At 39.2% G+C, this 25,136-nt stretch overlaps 1 protein-coding gene across 1 annotated transcript in view; it reads left to right on the forward strand.

Moving 5' to 3' along the window:
* ralgapa2 (Ral GTPase activating protein catalytic subunit alpha 2) overlaps positions 1–25,136 on the forward strand; it is a 627,566-nt gene that overhangs the window by 98,635 nt on the left and 503,795 nt on the right. Inside the window, exon 3 of the mRNA XM_039749771.1 lies at positions 2,192–2,241. Within this exon, the coding sequence (XP_039605705.1) occupies positions 2,192–2,241 (50 nt within the window). The remainder of the gene's footprint in view (positions 1–2,191; positions 2,242–25,136) is intronic.

Consider the following 25,136-nt stretch of genomic DNA (forward strand, 5'->3'; position numbering starts at 1 on the left):
ACGTCACAGATCTGAGAGTGTTAGCAGGCACATGCAATTTCGGGGAGATTAAAAGTTCCCTTATACGTGACCGAATTGTGTGCGAAACCAGTGATGCAAGTTTGCAACAAAGATTATGGAGAGAAGACAAACTGACTTTAGAGAGGTGCATACAAATATGCAGAGCCACAGAACTGTCGAAGGAGAACAGCAAAACAGTCACACGGGCTTCCCTATTCTATACTTCTCCCAGTGCGTCTCTCTAAACCCTCTGTGCAGGAACATTATCATAAGGCTTAACAATCTTATTGTTACACCTTCTACATGCACCCAACCGTCCTTATTACGGAGTCTTCCTTGCTTTACCGCTGGCTGCTTCTTTCCATTCACCTTCCTAGCTCTTTATTTAAAGTTTTCCTTCTCACTTTTCCGCTCCTTCGCTGTCTTCTCCCTTTTCGTTCAAAATACGCGCCTCCTTGCCTTTTTACAGTCAGTTCCCCTTACGTCACACCATGGTACGTTTAGCAAGGACCCACAGGCGTAGTTTGCCCCCAGTTCTTCTTAAACAGATATCCCACAGTCGGTTAATTACTGGGACATAATCTCTAAAAGGAAGCACGCGGCAGAAACAGTTAAAGGCACAATAAAAAATTTTGTGACAACCGTTACAAGACGCTGTTGCTAAATATTCGCAAGAGATTCCACAGTTCATAGACACGTTGCCGGGAATGCCTGTTAAACATCTTGCATTCACGAGTAGCGATTTGGGTAGTGAACACTTCGATGAATGAAACCTGTTATCTTTACAACGGTTGACAAACACGGAATGTAACTTCAAAACAACACGTCCTTCAAATACGAACCTGATTGAAAGAAATAATGATAATGAAATCCTTGATGACAGCAACACTCATAACAGTGACAGAACAATTACATTCCCAATCAGGTTATGTTATTTTTAAAATGTTTCCTTTTCTTTTTCATAACTTTGTAAAAAAACTACTTCTCCGCTGTGAAGCACAGGTATTTTGCTAGTGAGAAATATAATGCAATAAATGTATAATTTCATGCATTTGTAACCAGTTTACAAGTCTCAACTTGTTAAAAATTTGTATACAAAAAAATATTTTGTATAATCAATTTATATTAACATTTACTTCAATATTGTACATATTATCTTTATGTTGCATGTGCACTGGGATGTGTGGCAATGAATGCATCTTATTGTTGAGCACATCTAGTATCCCTATTTATTTCCCACTACACTGTGGCTTAATTTGTTCACACATATACAAATATATTAATAATAATTCTCACTATTCAAAGTGCTTTGCAAAAAGCATGCAGGGAAGACGCAGGACGTGAACCCGTGATCACCTTACTGTTATGCAGCTGCGCTACCACTGTGCCACCTGCTTATAATACAAGTAAAAGCACCTTGAGTAATTTTGAGTGTTATTTTTTTATTACAAAGTATTATAAATAAATAGTTTCAAAAAGAAGCCATTTTGCAGCAAAAACTGTAGGTAATCACTATTATTAGTTTTTTTTGTAAATCAATCAAAATGATACCTATTTTTTGTCAGATCTGCAAAAAATATATTTTTTGGTGTGTCTCGGAATTTTGGTAATTAGTATATGTGTGCCATGAGATGAAAGTCTCTGATCTATTGTTTATGCTCTGCACTGAACTGGTGGGTAACGTAGGGTTGACAGCTACTGTACATCTTCGCTGCCAAGATGAGCTTGAACACTTCCAACTCTTACCTGAGGAAGTGGATCTGGAAATAAAAAATAAATAATTGGTTGTATCTTAGTATAAGCTATTACTCATTAATATCCATACCATTTAAATGTAAAATGATGTATAATGTAACAATTTTTATTAAACCTAAGATAATTTGGCAATATTAACTAAATATAATCACTGATAGCAGTGATTATTATGCAAGTATTATATGTTACAGGATGAGGCTGATAAAAGTGTAATTTTAATCTTTTTGTTTCTTATGTTTCACATCAGATGTTTTGCTATTGTTAACAAGCTTTTGTTTTGTTTTGTCTTTGTACTTAGACATACCTCCTTTTGTGTGTTTTATGTTTTTTTTTTAACAAAAGTTTATGTTTTATATATTTAGTATTGGCATGTCATCATTGTTTCAGAAGAAAACTATTAACATTAACATTATTATACAACCTGTTTTCATTTTAGGGAATAAATCTCAAAGGGAGGAGCTGGACTCCATCCTTTTTCTTTTTGAAGTAAGTATTTTTTTTATTTCTTTTGTTTATTTCAATTTATTCAGCTATGCTACTGTTGGAATTATTTACACTTTTTTAGAGTTAGAATATAATATTTATATAATTTTGAATTTAATGTAACTTCAGGCACTTATCTACTAAATCAATATCACATTTTTTATATACATTGGGAGTTTTAGTTGATATTTTTTATTTCTTCTAAATAATTATAACAGAAAATTACCTTTTTCGTCCTAAATCTATAATCTACTCCATATATACAAAAATGAGACTTATTTTATATACTAGCCTTTACAGCAAATATTCTCAGTATTTTATGGAATACAGTATAGTCGGTTTAACTGACTTGTGCTGGGTTGCATATTGAGTGAGTTTTAAGGTTTGACTTTGATATGTCAGTGTGGTTTTCAGTTCAGCTTCATTACTATCTGTCCAAGATGAAAGCATACAATAAGTTCATTTCAGTTTACAGATGGACATTTTTTCATTAAATTAGATGCATTGTACATCTAAGAGATATATTCTCTATAGATAGATAGATACTTTATTAATCCCAAGGGGAAATTCACATAATCCAGCAGCAGTATACTGATACAAAGAAACAATATTAAATTAAATTGTAATAAAAATGAAAAAAATTAAAATAAAATTAATGTTCGCATTTACTCCCCCGTGTGGAATTGAAGAGTCGCATAGTGTGGGGGAGGAACAATCTCCTCAGTTTGTCAGTGGAGCAGGACAGTGACAAAAGTCTGTCACTGAAGCTACTGATCTGCCTGGAGATGACACTGTTAAGTGGATGCAGTGGATTATTCATGATTGACAGGAGTTTGCTTAGTGCCCGTCGCTCTGCCACAGATGTTAAACTGTCCAACTTTAATCCTACAATGGAGCCTGCCTTCTTAACAAGTTTGTCCAGGCGTGAGGCGTCTTTCATCTTTATGCTGCCACCCCAGCACACCACCGCGTAGAAGAGGGCACTCGCCACAACCATCTGGTAGAACATCTGCAGCATCTTACTGCAGATGTTGAAGGATGCCAACCTTCTCAGAAGGTATAGTCTGCTTTGACCTTTCTTACATAGAGCATCAGTATTGGCAGTCCAGTCCAATTTGTCATCCAGCTGCACTCCCAGATATTTAAAGGTCTGCACCCTCTGCACACAGTCACCTCTGATGATCACAGGGTCCATGAGGGGTCTAGGCCTCCTAAAATCCACCACCAGCTCCTTGGTCTTGCTGGTGTTAAGGTGTAAGTGGAGTTAGTGTTTTAGCAGTATTGTTTGATTAGATTGTTTCCGGATTATTCTAACCTCATGAAAAAGTGATACCTGATACCTTAATTCTCTGATCCCTTACAGTTGAAAAGTTGAGTATGTGTTTAGTAATTTATTTACAAATTATTCAAATTAGACTAGATATATGAATCTTGTCTTTTTATCTGTTGGCAAAACAGGGCTGATTTGTATTTTTCATCATCTTAATTTAATTTCCTGTAAATCTTTTAAAATATCTGTCCCTCTAGCCGTGCTCTCTATTTCTATTTCTGTCATTCATATAAGAAAATCTGTTTGAGTAATTTAAGTTAACCCTACACTCAGCTTTAGATAAAATAGATCTCTTAAAACACAGAAAAGAATATAGGTGTCCAAATCTAAGGTATACTTCTTACACTGTAATCTATGAAAGCATCTGGCTGATGCCTTGAGAGACTATGGCGAAAAACTGGTCTTGGACTCTTTTCTGACCTTGATGGTCTAATAGAGATGTGGTAATCACAGTCAGAAATGTATATAATGATGGAGTGATAGAGAATAATCATGGTAACATTTTAGATACTTGGCTGTGATGTTGAATGTGTGTTTGAGGTCATTGTCATGCTTAAGAATGGAGGTTGGATAGAACAGATCCCTGATTTTATTGCATGATTGATACAAAATCTTCTATGCCTCCGCTTCTCAGAAGTGAGGTGTTATCAATTTTGATGAAGTCACTAACTCAATTTGCAGAAATGCAGCTCTATACTCTCAGGAAGCCTCCATTGTGCTTCACTGTTGCTTGTAGATATTCATCCATGTACCATTCTCTAGCCTTCGGCAGACAAACTGCCTTCTGTTAGAGCCAATAATTATAGTCCAGAGCAGCTGCTCCTACTTTTCTGCACCCCAGTCCTTGTGTTTCCATGTATTGGTGAGTCATTTGCTTTTTTTCACCTTGGAGGAATGGATTTTTGGTCAAAACTCTTTCATGAAGATTAGTTATGAAGACTTTTCCAAAACAAACTGAGGGAATGATGGTTTCTGCCAGTATTGCTCTGATAGTGATACTGTATATCTTCTGATTTCAACAGGAAGTAAACTTGATGTATTTCTTGTTAGCTGTGCACAGTTTCTATAGCCGAACTCTTCATTTTCAGCCGTTAACCTTGTCCGTGTGTTTGCTTTTGCTGAAAAGCCATTATGGCATCAAGGTGCTGCCCACAGGATAGTTCATAAGTTCAAAATATAAGATAAAGATAATTTTCTTTAGAAAGAGTGAATTGCAAACCCAGATATATTAAACTGCTAACATTTATGTAGAATATAGAATGTATATAGAATTTTATATGTATAAAGTACACAAAAACAAAATTTTAAAAGTTTATATGTTTATTATTAACAAAGTATGGTGGTCAAAATTGATAGATAATGTATAATTAAGTGTACTGGTGGGAGTAAAACAAGAAACACTTTACAAAGTTTGTTTTTTATTTCAAGAAGCATGAATATCTTCATTGTAGGTGCCATCTGTTGACAGGTCTATGGAAATGCAGCTTAGATAATTTAAATACTAAACATTGTACTGCAAAACGATGGTACTCAATTTTAAGGCTGTTATCTATACATTGTCTCTGCTTCTTTTTTTTCTTAGATGTGAATTTAATAATATTCCAAGTTAAAAATAATTAGTAGAAGAGGATGCCATGCCACAATCCTTAGTCTTTAATTATTGACTGGAATGTAAAACATTGTTATTCTCACCTTTTTGTCCTATATATCTTTTGAGGAATTCATGTTATTTTCCCAGACCAATGACTTCCAGCTGGAATGATATGTCACTTTAAAATGGTCAGGTGAGAGTGAGTGAGTGATTATGTGTATGTATAACTACTACTGGTACTTCGTTATCTGTGTATGAATCTGTATAGTTCTGTGAAAAAGTATTTTCCTCTCTCCAGACTTTTTCTGTTATGGTGAATGTTTAACACTACATGTTTTCTGGTCCTCAACCAAAATCTAATGTGAGATAAAGGTCACCTGATGAAAAAATAACACTTTGTTTAATTTACATAATCAAACATAATCAACACCAACTGGTACTGTGTGGAAGTAAATAACTCCTTTACACCTAACTGGTTGTGTGACCTTTCAGCTACAATGACTTCAACTAAACACTTCCTATAATTCAATATTAGTCTTTCAATTCACTGTAGAGAAATCTGTAATGTAAAGAGTACAAAAATAAAAACGTGAGTCCAAAGAACCAATAGAAGAGACATTGTTAAATATGAAATAAAACTAAAATGGCAAAATCACAATTAAGATATGCCAAAGCCCAATGTGCAAATTGATAGAGTCAAAGGATTGTACTTACAAAGAAAAGTTAGACTCCTCTAATGTCACACACTGTTAACACAGACCACACCATTTTACAATACAAGTTGTGTCCTAACTAATAAGCAAAAACTAATGGCAAATTTGAATATGTCATGTATAAAATCCCATAAGTTATAATAGTCAAAGATAAACAAGACAGGAGTCCAGCAAGCAAATATTTATGAAAATCAACGGAATCTTTACTCACACTACAAACTTTATTTTATCTTTTAAATAGATTTTAGGTCATCTACCTTTGGATTAGATCTGTACTTTGATTAGGCCAGTGCAAGAGTTTGATTTTGCTTATTTTCAAATATTTGGATTCAGAATTGCTATTGTGTTTCAGATCATTTGCTGCATGGCCCAACTATGCGAATGACATTCTCTTTACAACTTTTTTTTATTGATACTGAGGAAGAAATCATGGGTCTTTCAGTTATGGCAAGTCATTCATACTCTGAGGCAACAGTTCATTCTGACACATCACACTACCATCAGTGTCTTTGACTGGTGATAGGCTGTTTTTACTGTGAAATGCTGTGTTTGCCTTACGGCAGACATAATGGGATGTATGTTGTCCAAAATGTTCCATTTTTTACTAATTGGTCCATTGAACATTCTCTTGAAAGCACTGGGGATCATCTAGGTTCTTCCTGGCAAATGAGACACAAGCATTCACCTCTTATTACCCAACACTTTTTGCTTTGCTACTCTTCAGTGAAGCCTGTTTTTACCTAGTTTTTCCTAATCTTGTTATTGACCTTTGTTGAGGCAAGAGAAGTCTGCAATTCTTGAGGTTTTTTAGAATCCCTTGTGCATTGCTATACAGTTTATGCTAAGTTTTTGGCAGGCCAGCCACATATGGGAAAATGTACTCCTATTCCAAGTGTTTTCTGTTTAAGGATTATAGCTTGAACTGTAGCTTGGTGGAGGCCTAGGGCTTTTGAAATGGCTTTGTAGCCCTTTCTACACTGATAGATATAAACAGCTTTTTCATATCTTTTCAGGAATTACTTTGATTATGTCATTATCTTATTGTTAAGTATTTGGTCTGGTACTTGAATCTAATGATAACAAAATTTAAAAATGGTGTTATTTAATTCAGGTGCCCTTTCTCTAATATTAGATTTTGGTTATTGTCCTAAAAACCTTCAGTATCAAAAAGTGCAATAATAGAGGCAAGGTTCTTTTACACAGGCTTATTATCTGTCTATGTAGAATTCTACAAGTATAATTTCTTATTTTTCATAATATACTTTCTGCTTCTGCCTGGTTTACCATGGTTAGCTGTACTCAGCTTACAAATTGTGTGCCAGATTTCTAAAGTACAATATATGTGGGCATTTTCACAGAAGAGTTTGTTGGTAAGCACCGTCACCGTGTTAGACCTCCAAAATAAGGATAGTGTGTCTTTAAGATTTGTTTTTTTAATCATTTTTGTTTAGGGCACAATTGATATTTCTCGTGTTGTATAGCTGATTTAAGAAACTTTATTGGGAACTCAGCAATTTATATAGCATAGAATAAGTTTTACTTTATGAAAATAATAAACCATTTTTTTCTGTGTAAAATATATTTACAGATGTAGTCTTTTATTCAGAAGGTTTTTACAGTTAAGTTTTTCAACATAAATTGTATAAAGGTCATTGTTAAACTGAACAATTCAAGCCATTAATTCTGTGTGTCCTCTTTATAAATGCAGTTGCATTATTTAAAGCAGTTATACTGAGCATTATTAATTACTCTTGTTAACTTGAAACTGTACTCTGAAAATTAAAAAGCAGAGCAAAGTTTAAATGAACAAACAAATGGATAAATTCAGAAAAGTAAAAATTAGCTATGATGAAGAACATTAAATCACACAATATACTAAAATTGAAATGCTCAAAAATTCCTTTACATGTGTTCATTTGAATTTAAGAACTACTCCACCCAAAAATATTTTTATATATGTTACTTACCTCATGTAGTGTGTAGTGATGACTGAGAAACGTGTTAATCTAACATTTTTGTGAGTCTGGACAGTACAAGGTATCAAATAGAACATGAGCCAATGGTGACCAACTCAGAACAACAGTGAACAACATAAAAATGTTGAATTGTATCCAGATTAATGCTGTATTCAAAACTATTTATTTCCATCAATTAGTTTGGCTGATGGTTCAAAAGAAGAATGGTTCTAACAGCTCCCTTTCCTACAGAGGTCTCCAATTTGGCCTACAGTGTTCTCAAGAACTTGGCCTCTTGCTGGCCCTGCCCCTGGTCTTCATTCACAGTCCTTCTGTTTCATTGTGAAATCAGCCTGTGCAGCTTCTCTACATCTCTGGACAACATGATATCATTAGTTCTTGTGATATGTGAGGTAACTGTCTGCCTATTGGGGCCAACACATTTGTCTACATTTGCTTTTCTCTACACTTTTTGCTAAACTCCTATTTAAATGCTAATTTTCCCCTGTGAACTCTACAGTATGGTTATAATAATAGCAGACCTCTCAGTGCATCTCTCTGCGTTTTGTACCTGCCTTTTGTTCTTAATTATGTAAAATTGTTTCTTTTTTTTCTACTAGTTTGCAGGTAGTTATTTCTATAAAATGCTTTAGAACATTTTTGAAAGTTTCTTACTTTTGATCCATATCGCTTTTGGAATCCAACAGACACTAACACACTATCTGTGCAGGAAATCCCAGGTGTGTGGCCGGCGCTGTTCATTTACAGCGAGGATGCACTGCTATCAATAAGACCAGCTACCAGTTACTCTCTGTGTACTACTAATAAACCTGACGAATTAAAATCTTTGAAATCCAGGAACAGAGGAAAAAGAGGTGGACCACGAGTATGTCTGAGACGGAGAAGTTTTAAAACACCTTTGCCAAGTATCATCATGAGCAAGACACAGTCCTTGCAAATTAAACTGGACGAGCTGAGAGCATCTGTGTGATACCTTTATGAGTACCGTGAAAGCTGTCTGATGTGCTTTACGGAGACCTAGTTTAAGAATATAGATTCGGATACAGCAGTTGAAGTAGATGGATTTGTTTGTGTACTGCAAGACAGCTTCTGGTAAGCACATGGGTGGTGGGGTCTGCCTTTACATTAACAAAAGGTGGTGTAGGTATATCACTGTATAAAAGAGCGCATCTGCACGCCGAATACTGAACTACTCACTGTCGGACTTCGCCCATACTATCTACCGCGGCAGTTTAATCAATTATTTATGACAGCTGTTTACATACCACCACATGCTGATGTGGGAGCTGCAGCTGAAATGATTCTTGAAACTGCTCAGAAACTAAATCACCTGATTCTTTCGAACTTGTGATGGGTGATTTTAATTTATGCAATCTGGAGTCAGTATTACCAAATTACTGTCAGTATGTGAATATTAATACTAGAGGGGACAAAACTCTGGACAAGTGCTATGGAATCGTCCCTGGTGCCTACATATCGCATCACAGAGCAGCCCTGGCTTTGTCAGACCACATCGTTATTCATCTACTTGCGAAGTACAAACAGAAACTGAAACAAGAAAAACCAGCCATACGAATAACACAAAACTGGTGCAAGGACAGTGTAGAGGAACTGCACAAATGCTTCTCCTGTACGAATTAGGATGTGCTGATATCCTCACAGTCACTGAATGAGGCCACTTACACTTTCAGTGAATATACAGGGAGTGCAGAATTATTAGGCAAGTTGTATTTTTGAGGATTAATTTTAATATGGAACAAACACAGTGCTATCAGTCAATCCAAAATGTTAATAAACCTGAAACCTGAATGTTTCACAACGGAAATGTGAGTGTGAACATTATCAGGGGAATACATATGTGCGCACAATTATTAGGCAACTATTAGTGTGCAGATTTATTATGCAACTAAAGGAAAAATGAAAATTTTCCCATCTCACTTGTTCATTTTCATCTGTTATAGTGAGAATAATAAACAAACACCTCAAAATTTACAAATAAACATCTCTGACATTTAAAAAAATAAATCAATCAATGACCAATATAGCCACCCTTCTTTCTAATAACAGTCATAAGCCTTTCCATTCATGGAGTCTGTCAGTTTCTTGATCTGTTGACGATCAGCTTTTTGTGGAGCAGTGACTACAGCCTCCCAGACACTCTTCAGAGAGGTGTATTGTTTTTCTCCCCCGTAAATCTAGCGTTTAAGAAGTGCCCACAAGTTCTCGATAGGGTTTAGGTCAGATGAGGAAGGGGCCATGTCATTATTCCTTCATCTTTAAGGCCTTTACTGGCTGGCCACGCAGTGGAGAACTTCGATGCAAGTGATGGAGCATTGGCCTGCATAAAAATCATGGTCTTTTCCTGTATCACTGTTTGAAGAAAGTGTCTTCGAAAAACTGGCAGTAGGTTTGGGAGTTGTTTTTGAGTTCATCTTCAATGCAAAAAGGTCCAACTAGCTCATCTTTAAAAATACCAGCTCATACCAGTACCCCACCTCCACGTTGGAGTGGAGCTCTGTGCCCATTACTGATCCACAGGTCCATCCATCTGGTCCATCAAGAGTCACTCTCATCTCATCGGTCCATAAAACCTTTGAAAAAAATCTGTCTTCAGATATTTCTTGGCCCAGTTTTGACGTTTCAACTTATGTTTCTTGTTCAGTGGTGGTTGGGTTTCAGCCCTCCTTACCTTGGCCATGTCTTTGAGCACTGAACACCTTGTACTTCTGGGCACTCCAGGTAGGTTGCAGCTCTGGAATATGAAAGTACTGGAGGATAATGGGTTCCTGGTAGCTTCACGTTTGATTCTTCTCAAATCTTTGGCAGCTAATTTGCGTCTTTTGTTCTCAACACGTTTCTTGCTACCCTGTTGACTATTTGCAACAAAATGTTTGATGGTTCTGTGATCACACACCAATATCTTAGCAATTCCAAAAGTGCTGCATCCCTCTGAAAGACTTTTTACAATTTTTGACTTTTCAGAGTCAGTTAAATCTCTTTTTTGGCCCATTTTGCCTGAGGAAAACTAGCTGCCTAATAATTCTGCACACCTTGATATAGGGTGTTGATCTCCTTAGGCCACACCCTCCCTCATTACACAAATACACATCACCTGACATGCTTAAATCCAATAAGCATTCAAGTTAATACAGCTTGGAGTTGGAATATACGCATTAAAAATGATGATATGGTCAAAATACTCACTTGCCTAATAATTGTGCACACAGTGTATGAAATTCTGTAAGTCTATGATCGTTAAGGAAATACCTGTCAAGATGTACCCAAACAGTAAGTCATGGATCACTAAAGAGGTTAAAGCATTACTATTGGAAAAGCAACATGCACATCAAGAAAATAAGATAGAAGATAAGTGAATTTTATAGCAAAGGATTGACAATTAACAATTGTTAAACATTAATTAAAGAAAATAAAAAAATGTATGGGGAAAAAATCAAGAGGTGGTTTAATGTTAACAATCCAAAGCAGGTCAAGAAGGGACTAAAAACAATTACAGGACTGGGCTCTAAGAAAAGTGTGAATTTTCCAGCTGACAAAGACCAGAAGCTTTTAGCAGATGAACTGAATAACTATTTTGTCAGATTTGAAACAAATGATTTCAGCACCCAAAATACAGAAAAAGGAGATGCTTTGTAAAAACAACAGAAATTCTGCTGTGATGGGGTTCAGGTTAACTGAAGTGCAGAAAAGCTTTCAGCAGGTTAAAACAAACAGTGCAGTGGGACCTGACTGCATATGAGGTCGGCTCTTAAAGTCTTGCTTTTCATTTGCTTTTTAACTGGTCTCTGACCTGTGGTATTGCACCTAATCTTTGTAAACAATCAATCATTACCCCTGTATCTAGGTTTCTAGGCCAAGCTGTTTAAATGACTATAGACCAGTGGCACTTACATCTATTCCAATGAAATGCTTTGAACATTTGGTGAAAAACATTTTAATGACAGAGACAAAGTCTTTTCAAGACAACAGTCAATTTGCTTACTGTGCAAACAGGAGTGTGGAAGATGCTCTGCTTGTTATCTTACATCAGATCTACACCTTTCTTGATCAGCCTGGTTCATATGTCAGAGCACTATTTTTGGATTTTTCTTCAGCGTTCAATACCATACAGCATCATCTACTGATTGGGAAATTGAACCCATTTATTACACTGTGGATTCAGGACTTTCTTTTAAATCGTTCACAGACAGTTAAAGTACAGGACACTTTTTAAATAGTCATTCATTCAAACACAGGAAGTCAGCATGGGTGTGTCTTATCACCATTACTGATTACTCTGTACACAAGTGACCTGAGACAGAACAATAACCACTGTCATAGGATGCATATCTGGGGAGGATGAAAGCCACTATCTAAATCAAGTGGACTGTATGGTAAACTTGTGCAATAAAAACTCTCTCACTCTGAATGTAAAAAAGACCAAAGAAATGATATTTGATTTTAAGAGACAGAAATAGTTACTGAATATAAATTCTTAGGAACTAACCTAGATAACAATCTTAACTGGAATACTAATACAAAAAAAAATTCTCTAAATGCAACCAGCACTTATTTCTCCTCCATAAACTCAAACTATTTATAGTAGACAAGGACCTCATGTTGTCGTTTTATCGCAGTCTGATCCAGTCTGTGATCACTTTCAGTTTCATTGCCTAGTTTATTAGTCTGACAAACCAAAACTCAAAAAAACTCCAGCAGATTACAAAGTATGCAGCTAAAGTTATTGGGGCAGATGTAGATGATTTGACTGGTGTGTGGCAGAGAGCAATGTTAAAGAAACTGGAAATCATCTCAACTGATGACAGACATCCATTACATGTAGAACTAAAATTCAGTAAATCGGGAAGGATATTCACTTTGAAAACCCACACAAATCACTCCAGAAATTCCTTTCTTCCTTGTGACATACAACTTTTCAATAAGAAATATTGGAGATAATGATTAAGGTTTTGATATACATCCTGTGTGGACCCGGCCCGGACAGACAGGCGGACATGTTGTTCATCACCACCACACGTTTATTATACACAACTATTTACAAATAAGTGTAACTCAGACACAGTCACGTGCACCACAAACCCCAATACACAGTCCTGGCCAACACTAAATGCCTTTCTTTGGGCCGCCTCCAAACTCCTCTCGTGCCTCGTCCTTCTTCCACCCGACTCCAGCCTTGAATGAAGAGAGACGGCCCCTTTTATTCATATCCCGGATGAGCTCCAGGTGCTCCCGACACTCTCCCGTTGGCCACGCCCCAGCGTGGCGGAAGTGCCGGCTGTTCTCCAGGCAGCTCACCGGGTGTCCTCTTAAATCTTCCACCCAGCCCTTCCGGGTGTGGCGGAAGTGCTGAGGTAACAGGTCCCCAAGGCATTGAGGCGCCTCCTGGCGGTGACCACGGGCCCCTGCAGGGTGGGGCTTCCATGCCCTCAACCCGTGGCCCCCAAAGCAGCCAGGGTGGCGGCCCCCACATGATCCAGGGTGGGCGCAGACCCACATCCGGTCTCTCACGGCGTCCCGGCCAGGTCGTTGCCCCTGGCATCCCTGACAGTGCCCCACAGCCAGCGAAGACCACTCGGGAAGAGCGACACATCCCGCGAGGGCAGCATACCCCCGAAGCCGGTCCTACTCCAGGACAGCCGGGGTCCGGTCCTGCTCTCCAAACAGGAATAGGGGCCGAGACGCGGCCTGAGCACCACCACTTGGTGCCCTCCTGTGCCTTGCACAGGTCGCGCTCCCCCCTTTCTTCGGCACCCCGGGGCCCCTTCTTTCGGCACCCCCTTCGAGGCCAAAGCGCCCCTTTGTTCGGAGCCACTCGCTCCCTTGCAGCCTCCTCCAGCCATGGTGGCACCCGCACGCCAGCGGAGAGATCCTTCGACAGACGGTCCGACTTCTGAGGGCAGGTCCCCAACGAAGGGGGTCCTACTGCTTGTCCGGGGTCCGTCCCTGCAACAAAGAGAAACACTTGTGCAGAACCGCTGTCTGGGCACCCTTCCTGTGCCACACACTTGCAGCGTTCCCCCCTCCATTCGGCACCCCGGCTCTTGTCTGTTCAGCACCCTCTCTGCGGATTCCATGTCCCTCCTGGTGTTGGAACCGCCGGCACCGCCTGCAGTCTTTTCCTCTCCACCGGCCTCAGGGATTCCCTCTACCCCCCCAGAGGGCGGCCAGCACCCGGACGCGTGCACCCAGCATCGCGTCCCAACCTATCGGAGGAACCGGCACTCAGCCTCCAATTCCTCCTATCTCTCTGGGACGCCCTGACGGTCTGAGTCCCCTTATGAAAAACAAAGGGACTCCTTCTCGTTTGCGTCCCAACAGAGCGGCACAAGACCGCGGCCGACACGGGGCGTAGGGCGCTAGGACCCGGGGCACTTAGCAGCCCGTGTCCAACCAGCGTCCTCACGGACTCCCCCCTCGCCGCGCGCATAGCCTCGTGCGCCACACCTACTGTCGGAGGGCTGCTTACTTGAAGCTGATCCTGTGAGTCACAGCCGTGTTCAGCAGACCCTCCCTCATACTGTACGGGGATGGCTGAACCTACCTTCCCCGCCGTGCACTTCCGGCTGGAGAATCCAGCGCCGCGCCGTTGGATCGACAATCAAAGCTCTTCTATGGACGCGACTGCCTTCCTCTCCAGTACCTGCATCTCTGCCCGGAGGACACATAGCACCTGAAACAAACACTGCTCCGCGGGCCGAAGGCACGCCTCCAGCTCCGACAGAGCAGCCGGAAAAGAAAGGAAGTTAACCGACACGGAGCCTACCTGTCCGTCAGCCCCAAACGCCGGCAACTTCCTGTGGGCCTCCTCCTCTGGCCCAGTCGGGTCTCCCCCCTGCACGTGAAGGACATTCCTTGGTCCCACCTCTATACAGTCATTGGCGGGCGCACAAGACGCACCATTCAGTCGCGTGCCTGTCAGCTGGAGGGACTACTGGTCCACGGCCATCTTGCCTCCCCTTGGGTAGCGGCGACGTGCTTGCCGGCAGCCTTACTGTTGCCAGCGCCTCCTCCTCCGCAGCCCTTGCGGCTGCCGCGTGCTGTCGGAGCCCGCAGACCGGCATGTGCCCGCCACTGACGCAAATCCGGGAAGTCCTTGCCTGGAAGACAGAAAACACGCGCGACCCCCAAGGGCCGGCTGCTGTTAGGCAGGGCACTCACCTCCCCGGACTCGTCCAACCGAGGAAACATCCTCGGCGTAGCCTCTCTTGACGCCATGCCGTCCCGGGCGCCTCCGGCAACGGCACACATGGTGAAGACCACTGCCCCCTTGCCATGCATGCCGCCAGCCCGCAACAGGGAAAAACGGCCTTCTTACAGACCTCTGGCGGTCCGTGGGGTACTCTCGCCCCTTCGGGTTGTGTGCACTCCGCTCCCACGGCACGTGGGTGGGGTCCCCTGCTGCGCCGGGCCGTCCACAACAAGATTTTTTCTCTCAGGTCCCCACCTTGAAACAGGCAGAGCATCCTGCCGACTACACCAGATGTGGACCCGGTCCGGACACAGACAGGCAGACATGTTGTTCATCACCACCACACGTTTATTATACACAACTATTTACAAATAAGTGTCACTCAGACACAGTCACGTGCACCACAAACCCCAATATACAGTCCTGGCCAACACTAAATGCCTTTCTTCGGGCCACCTCCACACTCCTCTCGTGCCTCGTCCTTCTTCCACCCGACTCCAGCCTTGAATGAAGGGAGATGGCCCCTTTTATTCATATCCCGGGTGAGCTCCAGGTGTTCCCGACACTCCCCCATTGGCCATGCCCCAGCGTGGCGGACGTGCCAGCTGTTCTCCCGGCAACTCACCGGGTGTCCTCTTAAATCTTCCCCCCAGCCCTTCCGGGTGCGGCGGAAGTGCTGAGGTAACAGGTCCCCAAGGCATTGAGGCGCCTCCTGGTGGTGACTACGGGCCCCTGCAGGGTGGGGCTTCCATGCCCTCAACCCGTGGCCCCCAAAGCAACCAGGAAGGCGGCCCCCACGTGATCCAGGGTGGGCGCAGACCAACATCCGGTTCCTCACGGCATCCCGGCTGGGTCGTTGCCCCTGGCATCCCTGACACCTGTAACCTTTTTTGTTTTTTTTGGTGTAAATATGCATTATCTAACTGCCTTACCTTAACCTGTCTTGTTCTATTTGTTTGTTTTATTTCATTCTGTCTGTTATTAGATGCAACTGAGAAGGCAAATTTCATGTTTTCTTGTGTAAGCATTACTAAATAAAGAAACCTTAATCCCACAGTTTATTTATTTATTTATTTAATTAAAAGCCACATCTTATCTAAATAATGCTAACATGTCAATACACAGATATTACTAGTCTTATTTAATAAACTGAAACTCCAGCATCTCTGATGTCACTTTCCATGAGGAGGAGTAGTTACTTGTCATTGTAACAATGGTACCAACAGGAAGTGGAAAAACGAATCACAGTAAAGGAGTGTCAGTAACTAACTGAGTTCATTATAATTGCATGTGGAAAAGACTAGCAAACAGAGCTGCAATATGAACATCTAATCAGTACCTATATTCTGAGTAGGCTAGACTAAAGAAATGAGTATTCAGCCTGGATTCTAGCGTCACCAGATTGTACAACAGCTTTGAGGCCCTTTGGCTAAAGGCTCAATCTCCCACAATATTTTTCCTTCATCTTTAGAAACTTTAGACAACCAGTATCTTGAGCTCGCTATGTATTATCCTGTGTGTATGCTTTGATATGTTCATTAAAATCAATAGGGCCCAAACTATTTAAAGCTTTATATGTATTTTGAAATCAACCCAGAACTAACAGCCATTGTTAGAACACAGTTTAAGTAGTGATGCTTTATAGCTCTAGTAATGGTCTTTAAAGCAGCATTTTCAATTAACTCAAAGATATAATCGGAACAATTAGAGCACCCTGTGAAGAATTCTTTCAGTAGACAGGTCTGCTAGACATGGACATCTGAATTGTCTTCTCTGTATCCCACATACTAAGAAAACCTCTTAAATCTTCTGCATTGTCTAGCTGGTAATAAACCAGTGTCAAAGATAATGCCTGCTTTGCATGCTGATTCAGTAAAACTAATGTTTCCACCAGTTAACAATATTTTTTTTTTTTTCAGTGTTCAAAGACAAATAAATACAATCTAGGGGAAATATTATCGGTATTTTATGTAGTGGAAAGATTCTGTAAAGCTGATCAAAATCTGTATATTGCTGAAAACAGAAGAGATTTCAGTACTGTCCCAGAGAGATATCATATCAACAAATTTCTGGACATACTGAAATCAGTTTATTAGGTTTGGTGTGTTTACACAATGCCTGAAAGCTCAACAAAATTTTTATGTCAGTACAACAGAACAGGGTGGGCAATATTGTCAATAGCTTGCTTAAATTTTAATTTTAGCATTTTCTTTTTCTGATGCAATTAGAATATCATTGACCATTGGGGTGTCAGGAGAACTGATTACTTTGGTATCAAGTTGATACTAAAGTTCCAAAAATGTATAGGTGCAAGCTGCTTCACAGTATCGGTAGTACTGAGAAAGTTGATATTGCACATACAGTATATGTGACTACAAATAGAATTACTAGTGATTCTCCAACCATCGTTTTTAAGACTGATATTGATCACAGTTTGGGTATTACTGGGTGGTCACATAGGCACAATAGAGAGAGAGAGAGGTTAGGAGCACGCACTGATATAGCGCCTTGCTGCACCCACATAGAAAAAAAAGGCAGTGTGCTCTGGGGTTACTCTCTCAGGTTTGCGTTAGAATATCATACTCTCTTGGACCAATAGCGTGAGTTTTCCGCACTCGATTTATATGACCAACATTATAAAATTATACAGTAAAATCAAGTCCTGACTTATCTGCGAGTATGTACAATACTGAAATTTCTAAGCATAATCAAGAATGTGCAGGGTATTCCCACTTTTTATAAGAATGAAGAAAATGCTGATAAGATTTTAGCTCAGCAACTATTTAAAAGGGAAGATCAGAATATAATTACAAAGATTATCAGTGCAGTTGGAAATAAGTAGGCATAAAGAAAAAAATAGCTTTTAATGAGTATTCATTTTTTAACACAACAGAGTGTAATGAAGGTAAGGGTTATGTTAATTGCATTATAAAGTAGAAAAGTCATGGCTTGATACAGGATTTAAGTGAGGGGTTGGACAAGCCATTAAGACTTTACCAAAATCCATTAAGCTATAAAATGTCTATATGATGTAAAATGACACACTTAAGATTGGTTTCAAGTAAACTTTAAAAAGCGGTTAAATGAGTACTCTTTGTTTAAATAATTTAGAAAACAATTCCACATACTCTACACCTGATATGAATTACTGGGCTTTGCAAAGAAGAATTTAGACATTTTTTTAAGGATGCATTCAAACTGATCAGTCTCCTTACTGAATAATAATTTTAAGGACCTAGCTAAAGTTTTCATGGAAAGAAACACAAGATCAAACCGGATTAATTAAACACAGACATCTGTATTCAAACTTTTTATTATTTTTTTGTGTAAAATATATGTACCCCAATAAGATGTAACCACTCGGAGCTCCTGTTAACTCTGGGTGTTGAAAAAAAATTTGATAGAGTGGAGCTGGGATTTCTTTTTCCTGGACTATGCATATTGGTTTTGGACATAATATACATTATGTACTTAGAAGTTTCCAACCTTAGAAATGATATAAATTCAGACTATTTCACACTAGAAGTTGCAAAAGACAAGACTGCCAATTATCACCAATGCTTTTTGCATTTACTGTTATACATTTGGACTTCTCTCTCCAGAAACAATTGATGATAAAGAAGATCATAATGGAAGGGCTTTAACATGAGCATGATGATGAAAATCTGCTCTATTTAATGGATCCATGTTCATCATTCCCACTCATAGTAAATGTATTGGTTGTATTTCATCCTAATTTCAGATTCCAGATTAATAAGAACTAGCAAAATACCCGCGCTTCGCAGCGGAGAAGTAGTGTGTTAAAGAAGTAATGAAAAAGAAAAGGAAACATTTTGAAAATAACATAACATGATTGTCAATGTAATTGTTTTGTCACTGATATGAGTGATGAGTGTTGCTGTCATATATATATATGCTGTATATATATATATATATATATATACACACACACAGATATAAACATATATATATATACATATCCATATATACATATACACATATACACATATATATACACACACATATATACATACACATATATATATATATATATATATATATATATATATATATACATACATACATACATACATATATACACATATATACACACAAATACATATATATATATACTAGAGAATACCAGCTGAGCTGAGAAGTAGTGTGTTAAAGAAGTTATGAAAAGAAAAGCAAACATTTTAAAATAACGTAAGATGATTGTTAATGTAATTGTTTTGTCATTGATATGAGTGTTGTTGTCATATCTATCTATTTATATATATATATTTATATATATCTGTATATATATATATATATATATATATATATATATATATATATATATATATATATATATATATATATATATATCTATACTAATAAAAGGCAAAGCCCTCACTGACTCACTCACTCACTGACTCATCACTAATTCTCCAACTTCCCGTGTGGGTGGAAGGCTGAAATTTGGCAGGTTCATTCCTTACAGCTTCCTTACAAAAGTTGGGCAGGTTTTATATCGAAATTCTACGCGTAATGGTCATAACTGGAAGCAGTTTTCTCCATTTACTGTAATGGAGATGAGCTTCAACGCCGGGGCGGAGTTTCGTGTGACATCATCACGCCTCCCACGTAATCACGCAGTACATAGAAAACCAGGAAGACCTCAAAAAGCGCTGAAGAAAACATGCATTATATAATTGAGAAGGCAGCTAAACAATAAGAAGCGGCGAGTGACATATACAACCATATTCATGAGTTCTGCTACTCGAAACAAAGCACGATGTAAACCTACACTTTAAATTAAGTTCATAGACAGGCTGCGCTGGCGCTTGTAATTTAGTGCCTGCCCATATAAGGCCGTCCGTCAGCGCAATCCAATAGCAAACTGCCACGGGTGAAGGACTGTGCTTATGGAGAGGAAGATGAGATGGTCAGGGTGGTGTTTGACACAAACTCAGCGAAACTGCAGAGAAAGTTTTAAGTGCCAGGACTAAGGTAACATTAAATACAGCCATGGACATAGCACGAGATGGCACCAGCACAGCTGGGAACCTTCGATGCATGTACACCGAGCGGCTCACGTGAACTGACGCAGTGCACAGATAAAAAGCAACAGTTCCAAAGAGCGCTGAACAAAAACCGAATTACACAATTGAAAAGGCAGCAAAAAATATGAAGCGTCTGATACATACAAGCATATTCATAAATCCAGCTACTGCGGAAACAAAGCACACGTTGGAAAAAGTCAATGTCCCGCTAAAGGAAGACAGTGTAAAAAAAACCCGTGCATGCAGTGTGTCAGGTCTCAGATAAAGAAGAAGACGAGCTGTTTATTGATGCAGTAAGAAACGAATCGATGAATGAAACCTGTCATCTTTACAACGATTGACAAACACGGAATGTAACTTGAACACAACACATCCTACAAATACGAACCTGATTGAAAGAAATAATGATAATCAAATCCTTGATGACAGCAACACTCAGTAACACTCACAAAACAAATACTGTATATTGACAGTCATGTTACGCTATTTTTAAAATGTTCCCTTTTCTTTTTCTAGCTTTTTTAACACACTACTTCTCCGCTGCGATACGCGGGTATATATATATATGTATATATATATATCCCGATCTACATACTCGAATAATGGATACTTTATTCGCCATCAATGATTGTTTTGGTAAAGCCATACTCAGTGTATTCATTAGATGAACGGTAAAAAAGTAAGAGCGAGGGAGGATGACTTATTGAGGCATGCAGGCTGTAGTGCGTCAACTCTATCTGAATTGCGATCACATTTGAAAAAATATATCTTTTCAAGTTCTATTTAGTCCATATGTGTCAAACTCAAGGGCGCGGGCCACATCCGCCCGGCGTAATTATATCCGCCCGAGATCATTTTATATACTGTATTATTGTTATTAATGGCCCGGTATATGAAGCGCTGGTAACACAATAAACTACAGATCCCATAATGCAGCGCTTCAGCTGCCTTGCCGAACACTTACGCGTTAATCAAGTCTAGCTTATGATGCTGCAAGTTATTGCGAAGCTAGCTCACACGATGCTGAAGAGAAAAGTTGATTCTGAAAATAGAGCCTTTAAAACCGATGGGAGGCTGAGTATATGTTTACTGAACCCGTGTGTCTCATTTGTGGAGCTAATGTGGCTGTAATTACAGAATTTAATCTAAGACGGCACTATGAGACAAAACATCAGGGTAACCTGAATGCAATGCAGAAGATACAGAAAGCAGAATAATTAAATAAGAATCTGACACTTCAGCGGACGTTTTACCGTGCACAATCACAAAGTGATTTCAAGTGAAGCTGCTTTTATGGGAGACACAAATGCACCAGTGCACCTTGCCCCACTTTCCCTGTTGCCAAGTAATGTTAAACCAAGTCGTCACTACGGTGTTCCCAAATACGCACTTTGCTGATAAACTGAGCGCACTGAGTTTGCACGGCGCTTTGGTGACTTTGAAGAACAAAAAAAGTCCGTCTACATGCGGCTCGAACCTTGTGCATGTTTGGTAGCACATATCTGTGTGAGAAGCTCTTCTCAGTGATAAAGACTAACAAAACAGCACACAGGAGTCGCCTCACTGATGAGCACCTGCAATCCATCCTGAGAATCTCCACAACACAGAACCTCACACCAAACATAAACGAACCTGTTGCCAAAAAGATGCCAGGCGTCCAGCTCTAAAATGACATATGAGCAAAGACAACTGAATGATTTGATTTGTTATTGCTGAAAGGAACACATTTTATTTATATTTCCAGGTTTTGTTATGCAGCATGTTCATATTTGAATTTGTATAATTTTGACAGGATATATTTTTATGGAGAGCAAAATCTTTTGGGATATTTAAAATCTAAGTTTATTTTTATATAAAATTACATAAGAGTAAAGAAATTTGAATGTTTGTTCTTTTAACGTTTACTTTATTTCTAACTTGTATAATTTAGACAGGATATATTTTTATGGAGATCAAAATATTATAAGTTGTTTAAGGTTTGAGTTGATTTATTCAGCAATAATATTCCTGTCTGTTTTACCATTCCTACCAAAGATATTTCTGTTGACTAAATAAAAATTCCTTCTATTTAAAATTTAAATAGAACTTGAACAAATACGATAGTTCATAATATCCACGCAGACTTGCGTAAGAGCGGAGTTATCCGTTTTAACAAGCAGCGTATTGCACTGATCAAATAGCTGTGTGTGTATATATGTAGATATGTATGTATATGTATATATATGTTTATATATGTGTGTGTGTATGTATATATATATATATATGTATTTGTGTGTATATATGTGTGTATGTATATGTATGTGTATATATGTAGATATATATATGTATGTATATATGTGTATATATGTGTATATGTATAGATATCTATACTAATAAAAGGCAAAGCCCTCACTCACTCACTCACTCACTCACTCACTCACTCACTCACTCACTGACTCACTCACTCACTCACTGACTCATCACTAATTCTCCAACTTCCCGTGTGGGTGGAAGGCTGAAATTTGGCAGGTTCATTCCTTACAGCTTCCTTACAAAAGTTGGGCAGGTTTTATATCGAAATTCTACGTAATGGTCATAACTGGAAGCAGTTTTCTCCATTTACTGTAATGGAGATGAGCTTCAACGCCGGGGCGGAGTTTAGTGTGACATCATCACGCTCCCACGTAATCACGCAGTACATAGAAAACCAGGAAGACCTAAAAAAAAGCGCTGAAGAAAACATGCATTATATAATTGAGAAGGCAGCGAAACAATAAGAAGCGAGCGAGTGACATATACAACCATATTCATGAGTTCTGCTACTTCGGAAACAAAGCACGATGTAAACCTACACTTTAAATTAAGTTCATAGACAGGCTGCGCTGGCGTTTGTAATTTAGTGCCTGCCCATATAAGGCCGTCCGTCAGCGGCAATCCAATAGCAAACTCCACTAAATATTCACGGGTTAAGGACTGTGCTTATGCAGAGGAAGATGAGATGGTCAGGGTGGTGTTTGACACAAACTCAGCGAAACTGCGAGAGAAAGTTTTAAGTGCCAGGACTAAGGTAACATTAAATACAGCCATGGACATAGCACGAGATGGCACCAGCACAACTGGGAACCTTCGATGCATGTACACGAGTGGCTCACGTGAACTGACGAGTGCACAGATAAAAGCAACAGTTCCAAAGAGCTGAACAAAACCGAATTACACAATTGAAAAGGCAGCAAAAATATGAGCGTCTGATACATACAAGCATATTCATAAATCCAAAACAAAGCACACGTTGGAAAAAGTCAATGTCCCGCTAAAGGAAGACAGTGTAAAAAACCTGCATGCAGTGTGTCAGGTCTCAGATAAAGAAGAAGACGAGCTGTTTATTGATGCAGTAAGAAACGAATCGATGAATGAAACCTGTCATCTTTACAACGATTGACAAACACGGAATGTAACTTGAACACAACACATCCTACAAATACGAACCTGATTGAAAGAAATAATGATAATCAAATCCTTGATGACAGCAACACTCAGTAACACTCACAAAACAAATACTGTATATTGACAGTCATGTTACGTTATTTTTAAAATGTTCCCTTTTCTTTTCTAGCTTTTTAACACACTACTTCTCGCTGCGATACGCGGGTATATATATATATATATGTATATATATATCCCGATCTACATACTCGAATAATGGATACTTTATTAGCCATCAATGATTGTTTTGGTAAAGCCATACTCAGTGTATTCATTAGATGAGCGGTAAAAAGTAAGAGCGAGGGAGGATGACTTATTGAGGCATGCAGGCTGTAGTGCTTGCGTCAACTCTATCTGAATTGCGCGATCACATTTGAAAAATATATCTTTTCAAGTTCTATTTAGTCCATATGTGTCAAACTCAAGGGCGCGGGCCACATCCGCCCGTGTAATTATATCCGGCCCGAGATCATTTTATATACTGTATTATTGTTATTAAAGCCGGGTATATGAAGCGCTGGTAACACAATAAACTACAGATCCCATAATGCAGCGCTTCAGCTGCCTTGCCTAACACTTACCGAGTTAATCAAGTTATTGCTGCAAGCTAGCTCACACGATGCTGAAGAGAAAAGTTGATTCTGAAAATAGAGCCTTTAAAACCGATGGGAGGCTGAGTATATGTTTACTGAACCCGTGTGTCTCATTTGTGGAGCTAATGTGGCTGTAATTACAGAATTTAATCTAAGACGGCACTATGAGACAAAACATCAGGGTAACCTGAATGCAATGCAGAAGATACAGAAAGCAGAATAATTAAATAAGAATCTGACACTTCAGCGGACGTTTTAACCGTGCACAATCACAAAGTGATTTCAAGTGAAGCTGCTTTTATGGGAGACACAAATGCACCAGTGCACCTTGCCCCACTTTCCCTGTTGCCAAGTAATGTTAAACCAAGTCGTCACTACGGTGTTCCCAAATCGCACTTTGCTGATAAACTGAGCGCACTGAGTTTGCACGGCGCTTTGGTGACTTTGAAGAACAAAAAGTCCGTCTACATGCGGCTCGAACCTTGTGCATGTTTGGTAGCACATATCTGTGTGAGAAGCTCTTCTCAGTGATAAAGACTAACAAAACAGCACACAGGAGTCGCCTCACTGATGAGCACCTGCAATCCATCCTGAGAATCTCCACAACACAGAACCTCACACCAAACATAAACGAACCTGTGGCCAAAAAGATGCCAGGCGTCCAGCTCTAAAATGACATATGAGCAAAGACAACTGAATGATTTGATTTGTTATTGCTGAAAGGAACACATTTTATTTATATTTCCAGGTTTTGTTATGCAGCATGTTCATATTTGAATTTGTATAATTTTGACAGGATATATTTTTATGGAGAGCAAAATCTTTTGGGATATTTAAAATCTAAGTTTATTTTTATATAAAATTACATAAGAGTAAAGAAATTTGAATGTTTGTTCTTTTAACGTTTACTTTATTTCTAACTTGTATAATTTAGACAGGATATATTTTTATGGAGAGCAAAATATTATAAGTTGTTTA

The sequence above is a fragment of the Polypterus senegalus genome, chromosome 3, assembly GCF_016835505.1.
Source record: "Polypterus senegalus isolate Bchr_013 chromosome 3, ASM1683550v1, whole genome shotgun sequence".
Lineage (NCBI taxonomy): Eukaryota > Metazoa > Chordata > Cladistia > Polypteriformes > Polypteridae > Polypterus > Polypterus senegalus.